Consider the following 27,623-nt stretch of genomic DNA (forward strand, 5'->3'; position numbering starts at 1 on the left):
TTGGATAGAATCCTCTGGAAGACTTTTTGGGGTGATGCAATGCAACAAACATTTGCACATCTAATTATAAGTATTAGTATATTCATGATGGTTTCAAAAATCTATGTTTAAGACATTGCTTCAGCGACTTATTACATACTCCGATTATTTCTCATCTGCGCTTGATAGACAGGGCTCTTAAACGGAAAGACTTGAGGCTTTGATGCCAGTCAGAGATCAGTTTGGTCTGTGCACACTGAACGTGCACACAGCTGCAAACCTGACATGGTGGGCGGAGCAGACTGGAAAACAGGAAGATATAACCAGGTAAGGAAATAGTGACACAGATGATGGGTAGAGTGAGTGAGAGGAAGAAGAATGAGAGACAGGCACACCTTGTGGAAACTATCAAAATAATAGAAGAAAAGCAGAGGGAACGTCAAGGTAAAGGCTTGTATTTTTCATTCTTGTAACATGAGAAACTCAAGAGTATATCAGTGTTACTTTCTGGGAAGCGCCATTATTCAGACGACCCCTTTAATGCGCACATTTATAAGAGCGCCTAACTTGTTTTCCTCCCACAGAATGGGGTTTGTGCAATACTTTGTGGCTCTTTGGTTGCTGGGTGCAGAGTTGGTTCTCACCTTTCCCATGGTAAGAGTCTTATTTGCAGAAAGTAAAAATTAGTGAGCAAATTGTATGTTTATATGAGCCTGACCTATGTTACATTTCAGGACACAAGTGGGGTGGACAATCAGGGGTGCATGATGTGCTCTCCAGGTAAAAAAAAAAAATGCTTCTCATGAAGATTTATTCATTTTAGTTTTTTTGTGTGTGTATAGGTAGGTATTTGTAGGTATCCATCCTGCCTCGTTGTCGCTATATCTAGTCTGTTTTTTCTCCTTCCACATCCTGATGGTAAGGTGCAGTTCGCTGTACTGGTAGCTGGTGTGCAGCAGTATGACCACATCCTTCATTATTATGCGCTCTGGGCCTGCAAGCGTACTTTTTTTCCCACTGCCATCCGGTTGTTCACATTTACTTTTCTCTGTTGTGGCAGGGACGTTTCAGAAGTCTTGTGCAGAGTGTAAGCCTTGTCCTCCCGGCAGCTACACTTCAAATCGGAACCATGAAGACAGTTGTCATCCCTGCTTCAGAGATTGCTCACCAAGTAAATCCTTCCTTCACATCTCAGCTTTATGTGTCTTTGTCATGGCAGCCATGGTGCACACAAACCCAAATGTCTGATTTAGTCAAACTTCCTAAAGTCAACCTGATTTTCTTTTGCTCAGGATACCACCTGAAAGTGGTTGAGAACTGCACAAGGACTTCCGATCTGAAGTGTGAATGTGAGCCTGGTTACAGGTGCATTGAGAAGGTGCCGCACTCTGAAAACTGCAGACAATGTCAAATAATAATTGGTAAATGCAGATTCCATTCAGTACTTTTCTGTTTTCCTTTGGTTGGTTGTTTTGCCGTCAGAGGAGACAAACGTGTGTTCTGTGATTAAGAAATTCAACTTTGGATTAACTGTTACATTTGTGTTATCTTCTCCTAAAATAACAAGCCAGGAAGCAACTATAGCCTTGAATTAAAAGGCCTAAGTAAAAATATGCCATTGCTTTTACATCTGTTACATAACACAAGAGTTTCTTTTTAATCTTAGTCTACAAATGGAGTATTCAAAGAACTGCAACTCTAAAACGTCTTTCCAGTGCCCTCCAGTGGTTGGAACCGGCAACTGCTCCATCAGTAAAGAGCTGTCAGAATGGGTTGTGTAGGAGAGTTACTGCTGAGGGTTTAGACAATGAGTGGAAATTGACAGGAATAACAATGTGAAATGAAAAGAGGCTCCAGGCCAGAAACAAAGGCATGACCCCCACAGCTATGACCAGTGTGTTGAAACATGAACCTTCTGGGCAGCCCAGGCAGTTAATTGACCTTTAAAATGATCTCATTTAAATGTTTAGAGTAAAAAAGGACCAGTGGGAGTTTCTTTGAGGTTTGCTTCTCTGAAATCTGAAACCAAACTTGAGATGTTTTTGCTCTGCAGTCGCGACGACTCCAGGCAAACTGAAGCAGGTGCCTTTCCCTGGTTTCTCCAGTCAGACCAAACCCTGCCAGTCACCCAAGTGAGTCGTGAATTCTTCTGAAACATTCAAGAGAAAACACCATATCAGTACAGAAAAAGGATGAAGTCATGTAGCAGTGAAATAATTTAAATGAAGTAATTGGAAACTTTTGCCTGTCTTTGACATTTTCCATTCCTGTCTCACACAGCTGTGGCCTTCAAGCAATCACAACAGCGCGTACCAAAATAACCACCTCATCAGGTGAGAGAGAAGAAGTGCGATAAGAAAATACAATATTCTATGTTTTAAAGCTAGAAAAATAACATTTACATACATAAACAAACCACACTGTTGCTTCTACCCTTAGCAGAAAGTCGTACACTTGAGATTTATTTTATCAAATATATCTGAGTTTAGAAAGTACACTATAGACCTTGTTCGAGTAGTATAGGAATTGTACATTACATTTTAAGTTTATAACAAATAGTGTATAAAAAGTAAAATTCCAATATTCTGTTTAACGACATATACTTGTAGTGCACTTAAATAGACTACTTTTTGAAAGGTATGGACATATTCCATCAGAATCGAGAAAATACTCAGGATGGTTTGGTATTAATGTGTCAGAGAATGGCTGCCATTTTTTCATATTCTTTGAAAAAATTTTTTAAACCTAATGTCTACAGTCATGTTAATCATTAAAATATATCCAGAACATAACTGCAGGGTGTAAGATGCTTGCAGGTAAAGCAAACATGGAGCGCCACAATCAAGTGGCTGGAATAATATACAGTGGTAGAGAATGAGAGGGCAAAGATCCTGTGGGACTTCCAGATCCAGACTGATAGGATGGTAATGGCGAACCAACCAGACATTGTAGTGGTGGATAAAGAACAGAGGAAAGCCGTTGTGGTGGATGTGGCAGTGCCAAGCGTTGGGAACATCAGGAAGAAGGAAAATGAGAAACTGGAGAAATACCATGGACTCAGAGAAGAACTGGAGAAAGCCTGGAAAGTGAAGGTGACAGTAGTGGCTGTGCTAAGCCACTCCTCCAAGCTGGAAGATACAGCAGATACCTGAAAAACCTCAGACCTCTCAGTCCAGAAAAGCACAGTGCTAGCAACAGCTAAGATACTGCAGGACCCTCAAGCTCCCAGGGCTGCGGTAGAGGACCCGAGCTTGGGTGACAAACTACCCGCTGAGGGTGAGAGGGGCGTTTTTGTATATATATATATATATATTGCAATCCTCGTGTTTTACAAACTACATTGTTTAAAAATGTGTAAATGAAGACAGAGGAAATGCGGAGTAAAAGGCTTTTGCAGAAACCTATAAAATTTCAAATTAATGTAAAACACTTACAGATTAGATGGTAGTGGCTGGATGGCTCAGTTGGATGCATGTAGGACAGGCGCATGGAAAATGCGGGTTCATTTCCCAGGGGGCGCGCTGAGCTTATTTCACTGTGGGTCCTTGAGACAGACCCTTCACGCTACAGCCTAACTATGTAGTGGGTCATTTAGGGTCTGTCTGTCAGGGTGTGTTACGAGATCATGTTCTTCACTTTTAGCTGGACATCAAGAAGTGCAGAGTATCTTTGTTTTCTTTTACAAAGCTCACTCATTAAATAGAAATAAGCAGGGTTTTTTTTTCATTTGTATTTCAATCTTAAAAACTACAACCTTCAAAAATGGATAATAAACAGAAAACAAGCACTCCCGTGTTTCTGTGGGTGTCAGAGTTTTCATATTATTGTTGCAGAGATTTCCGTTGCAGTCTTTTACCCTTTCTCTTTTTTTTCTGTTTTCCAAAGGAAACTCTCAGCTTGCAGTCATCTTGTCTTCATCTGTTTTCCTGGGATTTGTGGCCTTCGTCATCATGCTCTGCATTTATCGCCCTACAAATGGGAAATGCTTGAGGCAGAGTAAGTGGAATTTCAGGTTGATTTCACCTCAAGATAGTGACGGAGTTATTACCGTTGTTATACGAAATGAGTAGATATGTGTGGTTGTAGATGAATACCTTCCAGGATGTCTGACTATTTCTGCTTCATGTTTAATATGCAACCTGTATCATCTTTGTGTAAAAAAGATCATTTTTATTTTACTCATGATTCAAATCCTTTTTTTTCCAGCCATTACTAAGTTATGCAATGAGGTATGTATCTTAGGAACCATTTACGTTTTGCAAAATGTGTCATTTGCCTGCTGCAAAAAACTTACAGTCATTTACCTCTGCAGAAACGGAAAGATATATCTCAGACCCCCAGGGACTCTTATACTGCAAGGCAGCAGCCCCCCTCAGCAGCCAATCTGGGTACTGATGAGTGAAACAAAAACTTTGACTCAAATAACTGGTCATAAAAAAAACCAGCTAAAAGTCACATCTGTGGTTGCATTATGAGTTGTCCTGCTTTTTTTTTTTTTTTTTTTTTTTACAAAATCACGTATAAGAACAGATTCCTTGTCGTCTTCCATGTAGGTCCAGTCCACGTTCACAACCCGGGTACGGTCATCTTCAGCTTGCTCAATCAGTTCACGGGGCAAGTTGGGCCGACCATCGGTGGGAAGAGAGCTGAGAGAACAAGCAATGAGGAAGAGGAGGAGAGAAACTGCCCCGTGTTTCATCCCGCATCTTCACCCAGCATTCACTTCTCGGAGGAGGAGAGGAGTGGAGAGGTGGACAACGTATTCTTCCCCTCCCAGGAGCACGGAAAGGACTGCCACGTCTCCAAAGAGGAAGCATTTGTTGGGAAGCCATGACTTGCTACACTTAGACTGACCATTAAAAAAAATCACTTGAAGGAGGGACTTCTAAAAGAGCAGAAACAACAGCCACAGATGGGAAAATGAAAGTTTCGAGGATCACAACTGAAAACAACCTGCAAGTTCTGGGAGAAAAAAACTGCACATAAGAAACTCTCATTTTTATTTTAAGTTATATTTAAAAATACATTACTTGTAAATATTTTTTTTATTATACTTGAATGTTAGAGATTAAAATTGTGATATTGAAGAAAAAAAACGGTGAGGAAGAAAAACATGTACTTTATAATTAAATAAACCATTGTTGAAGTGAAAAAGTGCAGCATTTATGTGCTTACATACATGTCAACAGTTTATTTAAACTCATTTTCATTCTAAAAAAGTTTCCAAACCATTCATGGGGCCACTCTCATACACATGTACAGATATATATTCTGTATAATATATACAGATACATTTAAAAAACACTTAAATATCATTAAAATTGTGTACCTCAGTACATACTCATTTTTAACGTCAGACTGCATCTGTCGCAGTGTCCTCAGTTTTCCTCGTCTCCCAGATTTGTAGTTACAGTTTCATCAACCCATTGTAATACATTTCTTTTAAGGAAACACATTCGTCTCCGACCATTTGAAATCTTCAGCAAGATGGCCTGAAATGCCACCTGCTTCCATTTTTCTACAGCAGTATTCTGATGTTTTGCAGGTATTGTGTGTGGCTATAAAGTCCCTCCGAACACAGCACGCTCCACTCCGCGCTCTAGTCTCTAACACATATGTCAATGCACTGCTCACATTTGCCACACGCTTCCTGCACAGGCTTGGGCATGTCTTCGTCTTCTGCTCGTAGAGGTTTTTCAGCATGTTTGTCAGTCACAATATAAACTGACAATGAAGAGAACAAAGAGTTTTTAAGAATTAGTTTGAAGCACAGGGTTACAATACAGTATATTTTTCTTAAACAGTAAAAACACTACCCAAACTTACTCCTTTACTGTCTACTTACAGTTCCTGACAAAAACAGCAAAAGTGTTTTTCATCCAGTAAAATGTATTTTCTTTTTTACCTTTAGCAAGTCTTATATGTTTGGCAACATAATCTTTTTTTTAATTATAGGTTTCCGTGATGTGTAGGCTCTTATAATTATACGGCGTGCATAAAGGGGGAAGAGTTATACCATGGATGCACCAACCTTCTATATATGTGACATGACTGCTGTGCCACAATGTGTAATAATGTAAAAAATTTTAATCTGGAGTTTTTTTGTTTACTATGTATTGCAATGAGATTAGTCTCTGCATGACAGACTTTTCTTACCTGTGTGGGTCCTCATCCACTGCAGAAATGGCTTCATTTTTGCTACAGCCAAGAGTGCAATTCCAAGACACAGAAGGCTAATTATCACCAGGAGAAGGACTGTATCTGCAACAATATGTATAAGCGGGAGGATTATTGCTGCGCAAAGGAAGAGTGAAATGAGTCCAGTGGCATATAATCCAGACTGACTTTACCTCTGACTTGATGAGGGGCCTCCTCAGGTGTGGCTGGGTCCACAGCTTTGGAGGCTGGAGGAAAAAGGTTTTTGAAAAAACATTGTCAGATCAGAAGAAGTGTGACACATCATGGTTTAGATTGGTCAAAAGGGAGGTTTTTAAAAGATCAGTTGCATTTTCAACACCAAGAACATGATTTTTTATTAACTCCATCAGTATTTGAGAGACCTGTTTCTGTAGTTACAGCTGACGCACTTCCTGTGAAACTGGCCCTTTAACCCTTGTGCTATCCTAGGCACTTTACCATTGGGAGTTGGGTCATCTAGACCCACTAGAGAGTGCGATGAACCTTTTTTCTTCAATGATTTGTGATCTTCACTGGTGTCCATGGATTACATGAAATCTTTCCACCTTTATCCACCTTTGTCATGGTAGGGAGAAAACGTCAATGTAAGGGTGGGGTCATCTAAGATAGCACAAGGGGTTAATCTGTCGAAAGTCTCCTTTCTGGTACTAAATTGTCATGAAGTAAATAAATCCACAACTGTAGAGTAGTAATTACTCCTGCTTTCTATAAAAGCAATGACAACCATTTAAAAGATAAAGTCCAGAAAATTAAAAAAAACATTCAGCTTCATGTAAGAGCACAATGATGATCACATTTCTGATGTGCAGAAGACAAGCTGCAAGATTTTTGTGGTAAACAGTAAATCATGAAAGTGCACAACTGTCTACTGTAGGACTTCTATCCACACTTTCATCTGTGGTTAGAAACAAAAAAATCTCGAGTTTAAGCTAGGAAATATTGTGGCTATGGTTAAATGTGAATGTAGTTTTTAAATTCACTGCAACCTCAGAGTTAAATTAAAAAAAACTTTACGATTTAGGTTTCATAAAGAAATCAGACAATGCAGTTATACTAGTGTTCCAGGGGCCAGTGCTCAGTGTGTTATTCCACCCAGTTATGTCACAGAGACTCTCTAAAATACATACTTCTCAAATGTTTGCATTAGTGTAATATAACAATGTTATCCACCATGCTAAGGCGAGGCTAGTGAGTTCTAACCCATGGTGTAATTTCCTGTTTTGGCACATCCATGCAAACTAATAGTGTGATTATATATAATTAGCTCATTATTAACGACCTTATCCTTTCATTAAAGTAGTTTTCATAAAGTGTTGTACTTTATTTTGAAATATTTCATTTCCAGCAAAATGCTCCATTTTTGTGGAGGATATTACCAAAATATAAATGTTTTCTTCCATAAATCAACTTAGTTTTAACATTAATAGACATAAAAAAGTCTGTTACCTCCTAAAAGAGCAAACTATTGGAATATTTACTGTATAAAGGTTAAGTGAAGAGCTTTAGGTTTCACATTATATCTAGAGTTCTAATGGGCTGAGTGTTCTCTACTCTTTTGATACCCAATTATTCTTCTACTACAGTAATGTTAGTGGGTCATATTTGGCTAAAGGTGCAGAGTGGGTGCGTCTCACCTGTAGTGAACGGAAGAGAAATCGGTTTTGTGGTCGGGGTTACCAGCACACACTGGGTGCAGGCCTGGTCTTTGCATCTGTAGCCTGGATTGCTGTGAGTGGAATTGCATTTAAAGTTGTTGCCCCTTGTTGAGACGTTATTCCCCACAGGACTTTTTCCCATGTTCTTCACCGTGTTGGCTGGAAGGAAAAAGAAGAGATCATTTTAAACGACAGAAATGTTTCAAACACGTCTCATACGTGGAAAAGTCCTGTGAGACCTGACATGAACCTGAAAAAGTTAAATGACTCAGACTTTTTAAATTTGAGTCAAAACAGTTATATTTATAGTTCTTCCTTGACATTAGGCAGTTCGGTTTATTAGTCAGGTATATGACTTCTTTCAAATTGATAAATCAACTTATTTACTTATCAATAAAATAATCTGATGTGACACATAAGCAAACAGGCAGCGTTTAAAACTTCACAAAAAAAAGAAAATCTAAAAAGGAAAAGTATCCATTTTTGACCAACAATATCTTGTTAATTGTCTGAAACTGGTCAAACTGGCTCAAGATGATAAAACTTTTAACATCTGAGAAAAATTCCTATTTCTTTTGGCGAAAGTTTCGTCTATCTGAAAATGTATGAAGTTCAGATAAAAACAGATGCCTGGTAAGATCAAGGTATGACATTTTTGCGTGGGCTCATCCTTTCCCTCATTAGTTTCCATGCATGTTAATTGGCATAAAGCCTGTAAAAGCCTTGTTTCTGATCTTTAAACACCTACTTTTGTCTCTAAGATTCTCTTTTTTTGAGATTCTCCTACCACAGTAATATTAGTGGGTCATATTCGGCTAAAGGTGCAGAGTGGGTGCATCTCACCTGTAGTGGACGGAGGAGAAGTCGATTTTGTGGTGGGGGTTACCAGCACACACTGTGTGCAGGCCTGGTCTTTGCATCTGTAGCCTGGATTGCATTTGCACACGGTGTTATGAGTGGAATTGCACTTAGATTTGTAGTCCATGTTGGCTGAAAGGAAAAAGAATAAGAGATTCTAAATTTGATTTGATTCACATATGTGTGATTTGTTTCATATATACGTGAATCAAATCACACACACATATATATATATACTTTTAGCAATAGCAGGAAAAAACAACATTTTTATGGTTGGATGCAAATGTTAAATGACTGAAATGTAGAGAAAACCAAAATTCAAATTTTGCCAATTCAGTTTTGCACCCAAAAACATCACAGAGAATTGCAAATCTGCACTCAATTCTGTGCCAAATATTTTCTTTTTTCCGCTGACATTTCGAAATAAGCAGAGCAAACAGTTTTCTGCTCACCTATAACTGTACAGAGACCAGACAGAAAATACAGGAGATGACATTTGCATCTCTTTCCGGTGTTTATGACATTTTAGTGTTTTTGTCTTCGTTTCCACTGACAGGAAGATGGTCGTCTCTTTCAACCTCCCTCTTTCTTGGTGGGCTGTTAACTGACGGTTTTTAATAGAGTCTCTACTGCAGGATCCCAAATTATCACCCACTTGAGCTTTTGCAGAGATGGTTTCGTAGACCCCTCTCAGCTCATCACATTCATACTTTTCTGATTGTTGATGCTCATATGGGAAATCCCCTCACAAACGTGTTCCTCTGCAAAGTTCTCTGAACTCAGTCTACAGACTAAGTTGAGTAACAAGTGACTGTCTTTGCGTTTTTTAAGGTTTTCATGTGAAACTGGTCAAATCTAATGGGCACAGATGAGTCACTCACACACCAGACTCAAATTCAGAGTCATAGTTCACGCAAGCAGAATAAACACAGACTCAGGATGAAGCAAAATATAAATCAGCTGGTAGTTTTTCTTTTTTTAAATCCATTTTTAATCCTTTAAATCGCTAAATTTAAAACCTCTTCATGTCTTTGACCCGATTGTGATCATTCAGTTGCATGACCAATATAAAGAGTTGATTATAAGAACTAATCAGATTTTGGTCGAATTATGACGTCATACACTTGAAAGACATTGAAAGACATTTATTTGACTCATCTTGAATGTCTGAGAGGCCATTCTCAGGAAAAATAAATGTGATATGATTTTCTTTTTTTAAAACACATAGACTGACAGAGTCGGATTTTAAAACTCTTCTAAAGTTCTCAGTCTTCAACATAACAATCAAATGGTAACTATTCATTGTGTGCATGAGAGCAAAAAAAAAAAAAAAAAAAAGGAAAAGGGTATTAATAGCATCTGTTCAAGTCCAAACCATATTTATGTGCAAAAATGCAAATGCTACCTGCTAACTTGAAATATTTGTGTTACCTTTTGAACCCAGACCCAGTACAACAAAACTGATATGATGTGGCAGCTTCTACAGTACTACCAGGGACACATCTGCTTCCTTCTATGAAACCAAGCTGTCAATGAGGTGACACGTTAACAGGAAAATGAGTAAGCTAGTACAGCTATGACAACCGATGCCTGATTCCAGAAAGCTATAGTGGGATTTTGTAAACCTAACAGATAAAAAAATGGGGTAGGTATTCACAGTCATCTTTATCTTTGTACAAAAATCTGTACAAAGGTTTTCATCCACTGTCATACTCCTTCATTAGGCTCATATTAGCCCAACAGTGAAACAAATGAAATCTAAATCTCTGATCTGGTGCATATTATTACTCCATAATTTGTATGCACAGAATAAATGTAAAAAATAGAAAAAAAATGTATCTGTAGGAGGAGCACAACAATTACTCAGCAAGATATCCAACATGCAGCTAAATGAAATTGTTGATAGCTGCTTCATCGTAGGAAAAATGCCATGTCACAGATTCCTGATTCTAGACTTTTTCTTAAGGTAAACTGATGAATAGTTCCCCCTCACAGTTCAGTTTTCCTTTTTTAAAATATGTTCTTGACAATTGTATAAAAGAGAAAAATATCATTTAGGTGTGCAGTTTTTCAAATCATACATCTTCACACTTGTTGCTGACACATCCTGAGTTCTCTTAAAGGTGTAAATGTACTCACGTTTATTGCAGACTTCACAGACTTTGCAGCTAAGATCCACATTGTAGTTATCAGAGAAACGTTCGCCCTCACATTGGATGCACTCAATCCCGCAAGTGCGTTGGTTCCGAGATCGCTTCATTTTGTGACCTAAAGCACACAAAAGGATTTGGTGGTTGTACTCTTGACGGCATCAAAAACTAACCCAGTTTGGCGAGAACAGAGAGGTCGTACCTGGCGGACACTTGTCACAGCAATGTTTGGGCTTATCCAAAGGCCAAGCATATTGTTCCTCATTACACTGAAGGGACGCTGTATACGAAAGTACACTGAACCCACAGAGTAAGAAAAAGATGAAATAATGGAGTAACTGCATCTGTGAAGCATCAAACAAGAGGAAGAGGAGGAGGAAGAGAGAAAGGAGAGAAAAGATTAGCAAATGTGTGACATGCAGCTTATATATATGTTCTAACCGGCAAGGAAAGAGCAAACATGGACATCTACAGAGTTGCTGTTATGTAATATTTAGATCTTTCATAGAGAAACTATAACAAATAAGCAGGTGGGATACATCAAGAACTGGTGATTGTTTTCTATTTTTACTGATTAATATCACAAAAATAAGAAAATAATATGAATTCTACAATGCTTTAAAATGAAACAAGAAATTTCTGTAAAAGTTTTATCTAAAAATGTGTAGATGAAATACTATTGTCTTTACTCACTGTGGAGGAGAAGATAATGCAGTATGTTGCCTGGGACCCTCTGACTGTCTGACTGACACCAGCATGCAGGGGATTATTCTGAAAATGTCATTTAAGTCATGACTCATTATGAAACCGGCATATTTGCACTCTTACTCTGTCTTGGTCTTTGCTCTAACCCCCCTTGGTGATAAGCTCAAAAGCATGTCAGCAGCCAGCGTCTTCTTCTTTTCATCTTTACTCACATTTCATTCAAAAAGTAAACTTTTTGCTCCTGGTATCTTTTTACATGTTATTCTAAGGGACTTATTTGCTTCATGTCATTTCACTTAAGTGATCACATCTTACTAATTTAAGTCAGGCATGTCGCTGACACTATTGGCAGTCAAAGCGATTCTCTGAAGAGATGACCAAACATATACCGCCAACATGTAATTTACACAAAGATTAACATGACACGCTGCAGTTAAAAATGACAAATGAAAAGTGTCATTATAATGTTGAAAAAACTGTTCCTCACGCAAATCTGATATATACCACAGTCTGACTCACGAAACCAGTTTTCTTTTAATCAATGACTCATACTAACACATAACAAAAAGTAGAAAAGGCAATGACGAGTTGAAAACTGCCTATTAAAATAGGGTGAAGGACGAACGTTTGAGGTGAACAAGTTCAAAGTATTTATCAGGAACGACCGGATTTAGTCATATCTTCAATACAATAACCATTTTAAACTCGCCTCCTTTGTTTCTTAGTAAAAATGTTTAAACAAAAGTTTTCATTTTTGTCAGAAAGAATACCATCACATACACTTTCTAGACTCGACAATACAGGTATGCCGGGGTATTTATTCAACTGCAGAAAACATTTTAATGTCTATTAAACCTGGATCCCTTCTGTTAGACTCCTTTAATTGACCAACGGTGGATGTTTTCTTCATATTTATTATTATTTTTTCTGATTTTAACACATATTAATTGGGTATCCTGTTTTTTAAACAATATATTCACTTTTCTTAAGCAACAACTTAATTTTGATTTCTTGTTGTTAGTCAATGCATAATGTACTTTTTATGTATTTATTATTTTTAGTCGTGTATTTTTACTATAGGTTGTTTAAGGTATGAATGTTGCCTAGACCAGGAAGCACTTTTAGTTTCATGTACCTGTGGCAATGACAAAGATCTATTCTATTCTATTCTATTCTATTCTATTCTATTCTATTCTATTCTATTCTATTCTATTCTATTCTATTCTATTCTATTCTACTCTTCGTACTTTCACAAATGAATAATTAACATGAAAATGTTTTGCCTCTTTACTTTTGAATAAGTAGTAAATTATTAGATAAATGAGCGTTTTCCCCTTAAACACTGCCGTAAAGTCCTACGCCAGTCACATTTTGACCTGTTTTAAAAGCGTGGTCTTTTACTTATGATTATGCCATTTCTAGCCAAAAAAAACAAACCTGTGTCATTTTATGGAACATAGTTTCTGCAGAGCGGTAGTAGTTCATCGGAAATGGACTTCTTGGGTGGCAGAGGCTCAGGCGGTTGAGCAGGTCGTCCAATGTTCAAAGGGTCTGCGGTTTGATCGCTGCTCCCCCCAGTCAACTGTCATTGTGTCCTTGGGCAAGACACTTCACCCTTCTTGCCTTCAGTGTGGCTCCACTGGTGTGTGAATGTGCATGAATGTCCCAGTGATGGTCAGAGCGGTCATACACATGAACTGGCAGCCGCATCTTTCAGCTGTGGCTACATCAGTAGCTTATATACTTATATATATAAATATACCAAGATTATAAAAATTAGTACATTTATATTTAGCAAAAGGGGAAAAATGACACTGATCTCTTCCATCTTGAATTTTGTTTGATGTGTTAAACAAAAAAAGATTTCCGGTAATTGGTTCAGACAAACTTGAGAGAAAAGCTCTGGTGTTTTTTTTTCAGAACTATGTAAAGATCAGGAAAAGTTTTCATTTTTAATTTTACTTCTTTTTTTTCCTAGAAGAGAGGCACTTCTGGACACCATTACAAGCTTCCATCTCTTTCGATGACAGAAATACTAGCAGAGTAGGTGTGGGAGTTTTTCAAGTAATAACCAACAAATTTGCATTTGTTTACACATTTCCCCAAACTGCTCCCTGTGACTGTTGGAGCTATAATTTGATCTTAATATTCTCAGTGTTGCCATTAGTTTGCTAAAACAAAAAAGGGGACTGCTTTAATGATTCACATTTTAGCTCTTTAGAAACCACACTGCTACACATGACCTTCTTTCAGCCGTAGATGGGGGGTTTAGGTTAGAGCTTCTGTGTATAACCAGTGCAAGTCAAACAGAGTACAGTGATGACTGGACCAGATGTGAGCAAAACTCCTCCCAACTCATTTAGAGTAAACTTGGTCAGCCTTTTTTTTAGTTTCAGTATTATTGATGCTTGACCGTAACAAAGACATGTTTGAAAAAAAAAAACTTCAGAGGAACCCTTGCCCGAAATACGTTTGCATTTCTGTGATTAGCTCAGCAAACAGAGACTTTTTGTGAACCTCAACATGCCAAGTCAGTAATGAGGCGTTTATTGTGCCCTAGCTGTCCTAAAAAGACTCAGCAGTGGTTCTTCACGTGCTGAGGTGAAACATGTTGAAAGCCTGAGGACTTCTGTACAGTATGTGTGGCTTAGTGATAGAAAGACTGAGACAGAAAGATTAAGAGTTTTTTTTTCCCCTTAATGGTTTTTCTGAGAAGGTCTACTTCTCTCATTCAGTCATGTGAGGCAACACTATAGCAGAGCAAAGCACCAGTCAACTATCTGTATCAACAAAATACAAGCAAGAAACACTTTATAAAAGTCCTTAAATGTACCTATTTTTTTCTAGACAAAATGCCTGTTTTCATGTTTAAAGAGAAAAATTATGTCAAGAATTGTTATTCACCTTTTGTCACATCCCTTCAGGGGTGGTCACAGCAAATCAGCTTTCACTGATCCGCATGTTTGGTTTGGCAGACACCCGATGCCCTTTCATGACACAACCCTGTTTTTTATCCAGGCTGTGGACTGGCACAGGGAGACCCGGACCCGGGTCCCCTTGTGGCTACATGGTTAGGCAGTGACGTAAAGGGTCTTGAGTGCCTGTTTATGACCAATGCAAATGAGCTACTGTTTGGACCAGTGGCACCCTTTAATGGCAATAAGTTATTTCAGGCTTTATTTTGCACACAAAAAAAGAAAATTTTATGCCCTCAACTTATCCCAAAGCACAAAAATACCAGAGTTTGCATTTTCTTTGAGCTGCAAGCTGTTTTAGTTGCTCATGTGCAGAGTGGCTCATTAATAAATCAGCTTGGTGAGGAAAAAAATAAGGAGTTCAAGGTTTGTATCTTTAATAAAGTTAAAGTTAAAGTACCATTAGCTGTCACACACCTAGGTGTGTGAAATTTGTTCTCCGCATTTGACCCATCCCCTGGGGGAGCGGTGAGCTGCAGACAAAGCCGCGTTCGGGAACCATTTGGTGGATTAACCCCCCAATCCAACCCCTTAATGGTGAGTGTCAAGCAGGACGGCATTGGGTCCCATTTATAGTCTTTGGTATGACTTGGCCTGGTTTTGAACTGACAACCTTCCAGTCACAGGGCGGACACTCTGACGTAATAGAATAGCAGTTTAAAGATTGTAAACATAACGTCAAGCCACTAAAAAAAGGAAAAAGTTTCCTTCCACCCACTGAGTAATTGAAATCGTATCACGCACTAAAAAAGCTGAGCTGCCACATTAAGGAGGAAGCCTTTGAAGTTATCGTGACAAAACACAGCTCATTTAGTTGAAAAAAAAACATGATATAACAGCGAAGAGAAAAACAGGATAAGATGTGCAACAGAAAAAAAAATATAAGAATAAGCTCACAGGTCAGGGAGGTCAGAAAAAGAATAGTAGGTCCCGATGCTCTGGGTAATCGTGTCTGATATGAGGCAATATGCTTTTTAGACTTTCCTAATAAGTTAAACGTGAGGTTAATAAGCGTTTGGATCATATTTGGTTTCTGATGTGAGGCAGTGATCTACCATTCAGAAGACAATGTTCAATGTGACGCTATAAAAAACCTTTGGACCTTTTAAACACGTTATTAAGATATGATTTGGATATTGTTATACTAATCAATTTTGTTTCACTAAATAATTATTTGTTTCATAGTATTGTATTTTTATTCATTTACTTGTTTATTCATTTCTTTAAATCCTGTCTGTATGTGCATCAAGTGTCAGACAGACGCCAATTTCATTGTTGAAAAAAACAATGTTAAACGATTCTGCTTCAACCACTTTCTTGATGGAACCTAAACTTTGGTGAGCAACTTCAGCTGTTCCCCCCCGTTCTTGTACTTTTGAGCTTTTCATGTGTCACATGGGCCTTGCCATGAATATTTAGTAATCAGTGCAGTGAAAAAGTTGTTTTCTGCATAAACGTGCAAAAAATCTGCACGGAACAATGTTTAAGCTTGTGTTTTCTACTTAAGACACAAGGCGCTGTCAGAACAAGACGAGGATAAATTTCATGTGCCATTGAGCTGTTTTAGCACCTCCTTTGGATGGTTCAGTTCTATGTCACTGTGCTGGTTTCTTTAAACAATCTTTTGCTTCATCATCTAGACAAAACATGCCGTAAGAGGTAAACTTTCTCTCTGAACTGATGCTTTATTTAACCCATCATGACCACAAACACGCTTTCCTTTGCTGCTGCACTCGAGGTCGGTGCCGGTCGGCTTTGCTACCGTGACAACATGCCGCACAACATATCAAGTAGTCCGGTTTTTGTGAAAAAAGCAATCTAAACCGAACAATTAACAAGAATAAAGTACTAAATTCTGATTGAATATTTATTTCTTTTGTAAGAGACCATGGTATAGGCGGGATAATGGCCTTTGACTTCGTCGGCCCTTACAGTTTTGTTCAATTCATTTCTTGGGTTTTACCATTAATATAAAAAAATTCACAGTTTTTTGTAAATAGTTGATTAAACTGAAGGTTAAACTCATTTTATTTGATCAATAATGTCTGGATTGTCTGTTCTACATCCAATTTGTGTATCAGCAGGTCCACTCGCCGCTACCGTCTGCACCACCACTGGCCAATTAATCAACATTTTAAAAAAGAGCTAATATAATAGCTATACTGAGCTGTACTTTTAAGTGTAGTTGTATTGGGTTGATGTGTTGAAATGTTTTGTTTTTGTTGCTATGATAAAAAAACTGGGAATACTAAGATTTGTTTTTCCACTTATTCGAAGCCTTTACTTTTATAGGTATAAATCCTATTATCATGCCAAATCATAGTTTGTAGAAACATTAATTTTTTGTTTTTGTTTTCTTTTACTTGTATTATCATCGTTTTTGTCATCCTTTATTTGTTGATAGAAGTCTGCACCCACTCATAGCAGCTCCAAAACAAACCCCGGCGCTGACTTCACCACAGACAGTTTTGAGTCAGATGCAGCTTAGATGAGGAACAAGGAACAAGTACGAGGATCCAGTCGTATAAGTGGATGCATATCACAATGGAGCAGGGAGCAGGGAGCTTGTGTATATATACATTTATATATATATATATATATATATATATATATATATATATATATATATATATATATATATATATATATATATATATATATATATATATATATATATATATATATATATATATATATATATATATATATGTGCATCATGAGAAGGAAAATGCTTCAACAACATGTTAAAAACAATTTTCATTGGAGTGGGTCTTTCCTGATTTTTTACTTTATTGTACACTAAGGCTTGTTCCTGCTCTTTTCCCCTCAACCTCTTTATCTTATCACCTCACAAACATTTCCTGCAGTTACATGTCTGTTATGAACAAGTACTAACAAATCATCTTCTGCATAGTTGCATATATCCGAATCCAGTTTGGCTGAAACCATGGGATGAATTTGCTGATTAAACTGGGGCCACACAACTTCACTTTTTTCTTTTATTGGTGTTTTTGGGAAGCTCTAGTACATGAGGTGCTGCCTCTAGATTCTAGAAGAACTGTTTTCCCCTTTTCGGTCGTCGTGTGACTCATCACAGCCGGCCCTTCACCTGTAAAGTTGGTCACCAGTATGTATTGTTAATGAGCTGGCATGTCAGGACACGCATGCAGACTCTCCGCTCCCACGCGCCCATTCAGATTGTACGGCAGCCTGCAATGGCACTTCTCTCCAACAGCAACATATTCCTTGAAATGCGTTCGTGACGCAGCAACTTCCCGTTAGAGTCCGCCCCCCACAGTCCTCACTCTTCGTCGCTGCCCTGCCACCGTTCGACTTAAGGAACAAGGCGGTTATTTTAACTTAATTAAATTAAAATAAGGGTTTTCGACGCGCAACCTTGAATAAGACCTTCTCTGACAGAGTCAGCGGTCGTCTAGGTGAGTGAGAGTAACTTACGTCTGTAGGAAGAGATTCATATGGGCTCGTGGGCGTTTACGTGGTAAATCTCAAAGCGAAACACACAAAAAAGTAGATGATGGTGATCGGGTATTTAGAGCACGTCGACGTCTGTGCACAGATGAAAGTCATTTCAAAGTATGAATGTGACCCTTCAGTGCCGTGAGATTAAATACCCAGAAAAGATTAAAAGACGTTCGTGTGTGAATTTTGGGCCGTTTTTGAGGTTGTAAAACTGCCGCGCAAGAAGAAGAAGATAGAATCTGACTGCGTTTCTACAGGGACTCATTACTCTCCTCAATCTCTTGTTTTTAACATTTTATTCATGTGAAATTAAAAGTTTAAATTCTATTTCTTACTTTTTGTCGTCCAGCCATGATTTAGGAAAAAAAAAACTTTATAATAACCGAGTTTCAGTTTACCTGCAGTCGAAAACTGCTGAGAAAAACCACAACTAGTACATGAATGAGGCTACATCCTGTCAAATAGTAAGGGGTGATCTGTACTAATGCCAGTATTATTTATTGACATTTTAAAGGATGTAAAATGTAATAAAAGTGAGTGCTCTATAATGTACTGTTAAAATACTTTAAAATTTTTCCTTCTCCCACCCGTTCCTACCTTTACACCAGGTTTCACAAACAAGCAGTCAAGTTTAGTCTATGTGGCCTTTTTATTTCCTCCTGGATTATAGTTTATTTATAGACCCACTCCAATGAAAACCGTGTTTTTAACATGTTCTCGTGGCATTTTCTCATGATGGAGGACACATATAAAGAAAATTAACATTGTTTTTCTGAGTTTTTCATTATTCAAATCAGAGATAGCATCTGGCTCAGAAGTGATCTTGCTCGCCAGTTTTGTTGCTCCAGTGATGTTAGGTTGGGGTTGTGAGGGGCTGTAAGCTAGCGTGAAAGAGTGTAAACATAGGGATGATGGGAAATGAAGTAAGGCTCACTCATCCACAACTCAGAGATGAATTTCTAAAGACCTTCTGCCGCTCTGCAGAAACTATGTCCTACAAAACGACAGTTATATAAAAAAATGTTTTTGGCTAAAAGGGCATAATCATAATTTAAGACCACTGGGAACCATATTGCAATAGATCAAATAATGATTGGGGTGGGACTTTAAAGGGTGTGAAATGTAATAAAGGTGATTGTTCTATACTGAACTGTTATAATGAACTAAAGGGCTCCCTCTGATTACTACCTTACACCTGGTTTCACAAACAAGCGGCCATGTTCTTGTGGCCATTTTCCCTTATCCTGCATTACATTATAATAAAACTCCACCGCATTTACAGATGGAAGAATGTGTTGAAATGAAAAGCAGCTTCACTTCTTATTATTATATTACTGTCTAGGTGGCATCAAATGGACTGAGGAAACGTCTCGACATGGAGGGCTGTGGGCTCCAAAGAACAGGGAATAAAAAAGCCTGTGTGGGAATCTTTCTGCTTCTCATGGTAAGTAAAAAAATAAAAAGGACAACAAGTATAAAAATGTTTAGATGCGATGTATGAAGAGGTCATTTTATCTGGAATATAAAGTGCTATAATAGTACATGTTTTGTTTTAGTGCACAGTTCTTTACGCTGCCCAAGAACCAAATCAGATGAAGTGTCCAACGGGGGACTATCTGTCAAAGAATAACATATGTTGCAATAAATGCAACCCAGGTACCGTTTACAGTATTTTCTGCCTTATAAGTCACTCTGGGGTGTAGGTCGGAGCAGCCAAAAAAAAGTATAATAAAGAAGAGAAAGCATATATAAGAATGCACATTTCATCTTGAAAGACAAATCATAATTACGGAATAAATAACAATAATAGACTGATGCTTAGTTAGCTTCATGAAACATAGGGGGAATTGAATAAGTGTCTTAAATTAGCGCAACACATGAACAATTATTCAGATAACCGTAGCATAAAGAACATGCAAACTAGTCAACAAAGTCTTTATAACACTTTAAATCACTAAATCCATTGAAATCTTCATCCTCTGTGTTGCTTTTGAACAACACTGGTGTGAGTGACTCTTCTTCTTCTGCTGTCAGTAGCAAATACGTCTGCACACACCTACAGTGCCCTCTAGCAGTTGTTGGTGGGAAAATGACGAACCCATGTGCCTATTTATCAGGGGGGAAAAAATCACATATAAGTCGCACCCCCTGCTAGACTATGTAAAAAAAAACAGAATAAATATACGGTAATTAGAAAAGATGATGCTCATCAACAATATCATTCAATAAGTTTTAAAATCCTTTTTGTCTTGTTATGGTTTTTAATGTGTAATGTCTTCTTTTCAGGCTATAAGCTGGTGAAAGAGTGCCTTGTTGCAGGCCACAGGAGTAACTGCACGTCTTGTCCTGAGGACCAATACATGGACCAGATTAATTATAATCCCAACTGCTTCCGATGCAAAGTCTGCAAAAGTACAGCAGCTTTACCGTTTTGTGACTTAAAAGGCCTGAGCTGAAACTTCAGTGGACTTATTTTGTGCTTTTCTTGACATCTCTGCAGGAAGAAAACACGAAGTTGAGGAGTCATCCTGCAAAAGAGACAAAAATACCGTTTGTGTCTGTGAAGCTGGCTACTACAAGTCTGAAATCGACCCCACCGCATTTGAGTGTCTCAAATGTTCAAAGTGTAGACCAGATGAGAAAGTAAAGCAGCAGTGTAAGTCTTAAGATCAGTGAGTTTCAGAAAAACTCAAACGAATCCGTTTTTTTTTTTTTTCCAGTCTAAAGGAACACATCTTCTTTCCTATGCAGGTACACGAGACACAAACACTGTGTGTGTCTGTAAAGACGGCCACTACAGAGAAAAGAATACCTGCAAACCTTGTGAAGGGTAAGCATCCTTATGTGTGTGTTAGCCCCTAGTTTGTGCGCTGTTGCCATCGTTGTGTTAGGACATGTCTACTTTGGGGAAGTTGCTTTTCAGAACTGAAACTTGCAGCTCAATTTTTGTTCAGTCTTTCCTCTTGCTAGCAATACTGGAGAGAAGTTGTGAAACAGTACTGCTTTATCACGTGATAGTTGCTCAGTGGCATTTCCTTTGCTATCAGGTTTTAATGTAGGGTTATTAAAATATTTCCTGTTGACTTGGTTTACAAACAGTTAATCTTTTCTGATACCCAGATGTGATAGAATAAACAGATGTTCAGAGATGTATTTTTCCCACAGTTGGATTCAAGACAAAAAGGAGACTTTTTACAACCTTTTCTGTGCTTATATTCACCACAGAAAAATGGAAACCCAACTCCCTGCCTTTAAAGCCTCGAACCTCCTGTCCATAAATGTTCGTTGTTGTTTGTAGCCTCTGTCACAGATTTTGGTGTAATTAAAGCAGAAGTACTTTTTCACTAGAAATGTTGAAAACTCATGTCAGCACTTTGGTTTGAGCACTTCCTCTCATAAGGCGCTCCTTCCCCCTCCCTGTGTCAAACATCCACTTCTTTTCTCTGCAGTTGCTCAGTAGAGTGTTCCCATCTCTGTGAGGCTGTTACGACAAAACGTGAGTCAGTCCCACTGCCTCTGACATTAAAGATTTCCACTGTTTATCGTCCACACATTGTTTTCTTTAGCAGCTTTATTATTGTTTTTTGTTCTACTTCTTCCAGTTCCACTTTTCTAATGCAGTTAGACTGAACATATGTCATTTGCACACATGTGGAATGATGTTCATTTACACACCAGAATAATGACTTCTCCACAGAGTTTCAAAATAAGAGCTCCTGTAGTTTGTTTTTACAGGGTTTAGATGTGGGCTTCAACGGTCTAGTACAGAACAATGCTTTCTGTTCTAATGAGCCAGAGGAAAGGAATTTTGTTGTTCTTGTTTGTTTGTTGTTTGGGTTTTGTGTAATAATAGTGTCCTAGACAAATGGAAGAAGAAAAAAACATTTTCTTAAAAATTCTCCACCTCTGCAGCCTTCAGTGACTGTATTTGAAATGAGTTTGGGGTAGTGCTTGTCTTGTCTCTCTAGGACCTTGAGGACATTTTTTTTAGGATTGTTGCTTCACAGAAAGCTTGAAGCTTCAATTGTTTTTCTAAAAAAGTTGCAGTACCTCACAATAATAACTTTCAAAAAGTAAAAGCTATAGAAGGATGTAAACATTGTAAAGCAACAGTTTTTTTCTTTCGTTTTTTTGAAATACCGTACATTTTTAAGTAACCCCACAAGACATACACAGCAGTAATCAAAATCCTCACAAAACAGTGATTTATTTTAAAATATTGTTTGTTTGTTTATTCTTAAATAAACAAGAAAAAGTTTCATTTTTAACTAGAGGAAAAAAGCGTACACACTAAGGTTTTATAATGGTAGTTCTTCCTATGTTTACGTTAAATACGTAACGTAAAAAAAAGTTTTATTTCTTTAAAAAAACATTCTAGTTTAGATTAGTCTATTTTTAGTTAAAGTCCCCCTCTCATGACAGTCATGTTTTTTGAGTTTTTGACATGTAGATGTGGCATTTTTCTTATGAAAGAGAACAAATATAATAACAAATCATTTCATTTTTGTATTTCTGAGTATGTCTCCTATTAAATCTCTGTCAATCCAACTGTCACAAAGACCTTCGGTTTGAATTAATGAGGCGTTGTGATGTCACAACGGCCCAGGAGCGCATGCGCATTGCGCAAGCTCCCTGATCTGCCCTGTCCAGCGAGCACAAGCTCAGGTGCGTGAGAAGAAAAGATGGCACATTTCTTCGTTCCCTGCATGTATATTAAGTTTGTCCAAGCCTGGATTTTGTTATTGGCCGCACGTATTTACAAGAGAACGTATTTGGGACTTAAAGTCCCAAATATGTTCCACATTCCGAGTTTGAAGGCCGTCCGGTCCAACACAAAAAATCTTCAAATACGATTAAAATGAATGAAGTTTGGCCTCGATTACAAAAGGGGTTTATTCAGACATACCTCTGGGGTTTTTTTAAAATTCAGAACCCTTGTCGTTAAAGTAAAATATGTCCAACACAAGAGGCCTTCGACTCTCATCTGTTTGCCCAGCTGTTGGACAGGACAAGTTAAAAAAAAAAAGTTTGTCCAAGCCTGGATTTTGTTATTGGCCGCACATATTTACAGGAGAACCTTTATAACATTTGTGTTCTCGTCCTAACCGAGTTTGAAGTCTTGCTGTCCCGCATTAACCAGAGAGGGTAAAACCTTTATTATCATAAAGCTCAGGAGGCCCGAGCAGGCTGGCTCCCCATCCCGCAGTGGGTCTCTCTCTGGCCGACAGCTCACCTCTCCGGAGCCGGCATAGTGATCGGGATCGCTCCAACTCCATGGGCCCTGTGACAGACTGTCCAGGGTGGATTTGGTTCAGTAATTCAGATGGGTAAATCACGCTGCTGCAAGATCTTTGCGTTGAACCCACCACCCAAATCGCACCACTGGACATCAGATCGCGTCTCTACCATTGACGTAGCATTGAAACTGGCCGCCTCTGTAGCGTGAATCGCGTTCGGTGAGAACACAGCTTAACCGTAATCCTAAATTTAACCCTTCCTCCGGGTCCGGTGGCCAAGACAAAAGTTCAGCACTGTATTTGGAAAATTACATGCGAATATTATAGTCACTTTCTTTCTAGCATTTCATTTTACTTGCTGTATAAATGAATTCAACAATTTGCATGCTAGCATCAAACCAGTTCTAAGCCACAGCCAGTGCTGCTTGCTGCTGCAATGTTGCCTAAATTATAATGTCATTCAAAGCATTTTTCATATTCTTATGAAAGTTCTTTCTCATGTGTTATTTATTAAACAGCAGGGTCTGGTACACATTCATTTTGTCATTTCACACATTGTTCAAAAAAGGTAAATTTGGAAGAACAATAAGTCACTTTTCACTACTTCTTTATCACTAAAGATAAACATCTGAGAAAAGAGACTGTCAGTCGGTGTTTGTCGGTATTTGTATAAAAATGTTCCCAGTGATATTTTAATTATGATTCTGAAGTTTTTAACCAAAATCCCACATCTTAAATGTCTTAAAAAGCCATTTTTCATGTTTATCTGAAACCTCTATTTCCAAAATCTCCTCTACATGGGCGTGGCCATGAGTAGCCCCGCCCTTGACCCCCCTTTCTGATGGTGATGCTGTGTCTTGCATGAGTTTAAAGCTTGACACAAGGGGGGAAACAAACAACACCGACTGGCAGTCTCTATTCTCAAACGTTTATCTTTAACAGCATCATCAGGAAGTGGAGATAGTAAAAAATTGTAACATAGCGGCACGTCTGATTGGTCAGACTGATGACATTTATGATGAAGCAGTTTAAAGGTGGAACTTGTTCAGGGCGCTTGGACAAAGTTGCTGTGATTGGATGAAGTTTATTGTAGAGATAAAGTTGCTGGAATTGTTGGAATAATGAACATCATGAGCTCCTGGAGGGACCGTGTAATGCTAAAACATAGTTACCCTGATATGTACTTACAGATGCAGTCTTTCCTGTTGTGACTCCATATTGTTTTAATGATTTTATCATCTAAACATATCATCATAACATCATCTAAACATTTTGAAAAGGTTTAAGTTCGCATGTGACAATGATAACTGGTTTTAACAGCAATTTTATCTCTTTGGTTCCTTTTGAAGGTCCTGAGCCTCGGGATGATTTGATGGTTGCTATAGTTGCCATTTCAGCTGTGGGTGTCGTTATGGTGGCTTTGGGGGTTCTCGTCACCCACGTATTCACAAAAAGATTTATAAAGAAGAAAATGCCAAGTCTTACCTCTCAACCAACCGACATTTCCATCAGTGTAAGCAACATTGTTTGATTATTTATTGTTGGTGACAGAGTGAAAGCCAAATGACAGTCATGTCATTTCTCTTTTACAGGAACGTTTGTTTGTCCATGAAGAGTCTTCAGAGAGCCAAGTAGAAAGTGTTCCTCAAAGCCCCGTGGAGGAGCAGGGCCAGCCCAACCTGCCTGACTGTGTCCCGTTAGAGATAAGGAGTAAGTTAGGTGCTTTGCTGGGTTTCATTTGCAGCAAATTGTCCAAAATCGTTGATCCTAGACACCAATCTCCCTCCCCCCCTGCAGTCCCTGACCTGATCTACACGGTGCTGGACCTTGTTCCTGTTGTGCGCGTAAAGGAGCTGGTGCGCTCGCTTGGCGTGAGGGATACGGTGATCGAACAAGCAGAGATGGATCACCGACAGTGCCGGGAGGCTCAGTACCAGATGCTGCGGGTGTGGGCCGAAAGCGGCTCCCACGCAGCTGGAGGGGGTCGAGGGGACATGCTGCACCTTTCGCTAGTGAAGGAGCTCCTAGACAAACTGAGACAGATGCACCTGGGTGGAACGGCTGAGGAGCTGGAGACAAAGTACGGCATTCACTGATTCTGTGGTGCTTGCCAAGCATAGAAAGCGCTGAAACCAAGTACTGTTTTCCTCTTCATGGATGGCTTGATAGAGTGTGAGGGTGCTACAACCAAGACTGTACAACAGCAAACAAGCCAGACTGAGGATTTTCCCATCCTGTCACTGGGAACTGCTGATGAAAACTTTTCAGTGAGAAAGACTCACAGAAAAATCACAGATTTGGTGAAAACTTTTCTTCCAATCTGTAGCTTCTTTTAATATATAAAGCATTAAGACTGAGAGGAAACACTCCTGCACACTGATTTCTAACTGCTCCTTTAAGAATAAGTTCACCAGCATCTTTTAATCAGACATTTATTTTAAAAAGGATTTCAAAATAAGAGCTGGTTGTAGCTTTACAGCAAACTATAAACATGTTTTTTATTGTCTTTAGGTTGTCAATAAGATTTACTTTTATTTACTTTATTTTTTTTTGGTTTATAAAAAAAGGTCTATATTAGAACAGTGGTCCCCAACCCCAGGGCCATGGACTGGTACTTCTTTTAACAGTAGAGCCAGTGAGGAAACAGAAGAAGAGCTTTCAACCTAAAAGGAAAACAAATCGGCATTTAACAGACGAAAACCAGGAGTCTTTACTCCAAATATGGAACACAGTAATAAAGCAGAATATTCAGCGACCGGCTGTCTAATGTTACGAGGATGCTGCTACTAACGTTTCTTAATACAATTTTTTTATTTTATTTATCTGCCTCATCTTAAAAGTCAGATGAGGCTGAATTTGACGCCTGATTTTCTTAGCTTCCACTTTGACACTTATGGGTTTAGTGAAAATCTATATCACATTCTTTTTGATTCATGCATGAAATCTAGTTTACAAATATAGCATAAAGCAGCAGCAGATATTTTACAAAGGATGCAGATAAACATTACCCTCAATAGTTAAGGGGAAACTGATGGCTAAAGAATAAAAAATGAATAAATCAGACGCCCACTTCAGCCTTGTACTGGGCAGCCTGTAAAAAAACAGTCTGACATTAACACTTATGCTATCCTAGGCACTTTAACATTGGGAGTTGGGTCATCTGGACCCACTAGACAGTGCTCTGAACCTTTTTTCTTCAATGATTTGTGATCTTCACTGGTGTCCATGGATTACATGAAATCTTTCCACCTTTATCCACCTTTGTCACAGTAGGGAGAACACAACAATGTAAGGGTGGGGTCATCTAAGATAGCACAAGGGTTACACCGGCCTGTGGCCTGAAAAAGGTTGGGGATCACTGTATTTCAACACATAAATGTCATTTTTCTGAGAATTTGTATTTAACCAGGAAACTGTTTTTAAATGATTTACATTTTTCTTGGCAAATTAAAAGTGTAGATTTTATAAATCCAGAGGAAATATTCGTACATATCATCAATCAAACCTTTTGTCGGCAGGTGCCTTTTTATAAAACGGTGATGTATGTTTAGCGTATGCCTCCCTGCAGGAGTGGACTGAAGGGGAAAACAGCTGAGCATGAGGCGGTGCTGCAGATGCGCTCTGCTGCCTTTTACTGTCAGTTCCAACAATGATCAGGGTCAGGCAAGGCAAATGTATTTATGTCAACCTTTCATACACTGGGGAAAAGTGTTTTGCAGCAAAAAAAAATGGCAGCTTTAAGCTTTAAAACCAAACATTCATTTGGGAGGCAGAGTTGAGGCTTTTACATGACTGGTAGGGCTGCAGAGCTTCTGGGAAAAAAGCACAGAAAAGTATGATTTGCAATATTTCTTTAAAGCAAACATTGCATTTCGGTTGGCAGTTGTGCAATATCTTTGTGCAAAGTACATTAAAAAAGAACAAAACAACTTGTGCCTCACCTATTAGTGAGCTATTTTTAATTTCTCCTTAAGTGTACAAGGTTTTTTTCTTTCTTTACTGAATCAATATCTTTAAATGGTGACTTTTTGACCAGTGTCATAAATCGATTTGTTCATGTTTGAAAAGCAGCAGAGCTTTTTTTCTCTCCCTTTTTAATGGAGAAATGTGACTTTATTATAAATAGTAATGTTGTTATTGAGTGTTAGTGAAAGTACTGAGAAAAGACCCTTGTTGTGCCTCGCAGGCTTTTCCACAGGCCCATTAACATTCTTGTGAGCCCCATCATTTCAGCATTTATTCCCGCCTGCTGTGAAAAACAACAATAACCAGCACACACCTTGTTTGGGTTGGTTTTTCACCTGGCAGCTCTTGCTGTGCCAGTCTAATCTGCAAGTTCAGGTGTTAAACGGAAACACTTGAGGCCAAAAATGTGTAATTTCAATG

The 27,623-nt window shown here is 38.4% G+C and overlaps 3 protein-coding genes across 4 annotated transcripts; 2 read left to right on the forward strand and 1 right to left on the reverse strand.

The window, feature by feature from the left end:
- The first annotated feature begins 118 nt into the window (after positions 1 to 118).
- si:dkey-260g12.1 (uncharacterized) lies at positions 119 to 5,133 on the forward strand. Of its 2 annotated transcripts, none has more exons than XM_020710621.2 (11): positions 119 to 306; positions 564 to 633; positions 714 to 759; positions 1,040 to 1,150; positions 1,272 to 1,400; positions 2,033 to 2,111; positions 2,260 to 2,312; positions 3,865 to 3,975; positions 4,186 to 4,208; positions 4,292 to 4,367; positions 4,533 to 5,133. In XM_020710621.2, the coding sequence occupies exons 1-11, from the start codon at positions 203 to 205 to the stop codon at positions 4,811 to 4,813; spliced, it is 1,083 nt and encodes a 360-aa protein (XP_020566280.1). In that variant the 5' UTR covers positions 119 to 202; the 3' UTR covers positions 4,814 to 5,133. The 2 variants fall into 2 exon arrangements, with proteins under 2 accessions (XP_020566280.1, XP_011483741.1); XM_011485439.3 differs by lacking the exon at positions 119 to 306 and adding an exon at positions 312 to 423.
- A 296-nt stretch (positions 5,134 to 5,429) lies between these two features.
- On the reverse strand, positions 5,430 to 18,114 carry cd27 (CD27 molecule). The gene is made up of 9 exons (XM_011485579.3): positions 17,977 to 18,114; positions 11,534 to 11,611; positions 11,043 to 11,184; positions 10,830 to 10,958; positions 8,676 to 8,822; positions 7,812 to 7,991; positions 6,330 to 6,383; positions 6,136 to 6,240; positions 5,430 to 5,703 (listed from the first exon to the last, which is right to left on the reverse strand). Exons 3-9 carry the CDS (start codon positions 11,182 to 11,184, stop codon positions 5,579 to 5,581), a joined length of 882 nt encoding a protein of 293 aa, XP_011483881.1. The 5' UTR covers positions 11,534 to 11,611; positions 17,977 to 18,114; the 3' UTR covers positions 5,430 to 5,578.
- tnfrsf1a (tumor necrosis factor receptor superfamily, member 1a) lies at positions 17,760 to 27,166 on the forward strand. The gene is made up of 10 exons (XM_011485440.4): positions 17,760 to 17,957; positions 19,343 to 19,444; positions 19,557 to 19,656; positions 20,287 to 20,412; positions 20,501 to 20,656; positions 20,752 to 20,830; positions 21,450 to 21,496; positions 24,587 to 24,750; positions 24,830 to 24,947; positions 25,035 to 27,166. The coding sequence occupies exons 2-10, from the start codon at positions 19,376 to 19,378 to the stop codon at positions 25,331 to 25,333; spliced, it is 1,158 nt and encodes a 385-aa protein (XP_011483742.1). The 5' UTR covers positions 17,760 to 17,957; positions 19,343 to 19,375; the 3' UTR covers positions 25,334 to 27,166.
- Positions 27,167 to 27,623: the final 457 nt, after the last annotated feature.

The sequence above is a fragment of the Oryzias latipes genome, chromosome 16 (genome assembly GCF_053564925.1).
Source record: "Oryzias latipes strain Hd-rR chromosome 16, Olatipes_Hd-rR_3.1".
Classification (NCBI taxonomy): Eukaryota; Metazoa; Chordata; class Actinopteri; order Beloniformes; family Adrianichthyidae; genus Oryzias; species Oryzias latipes.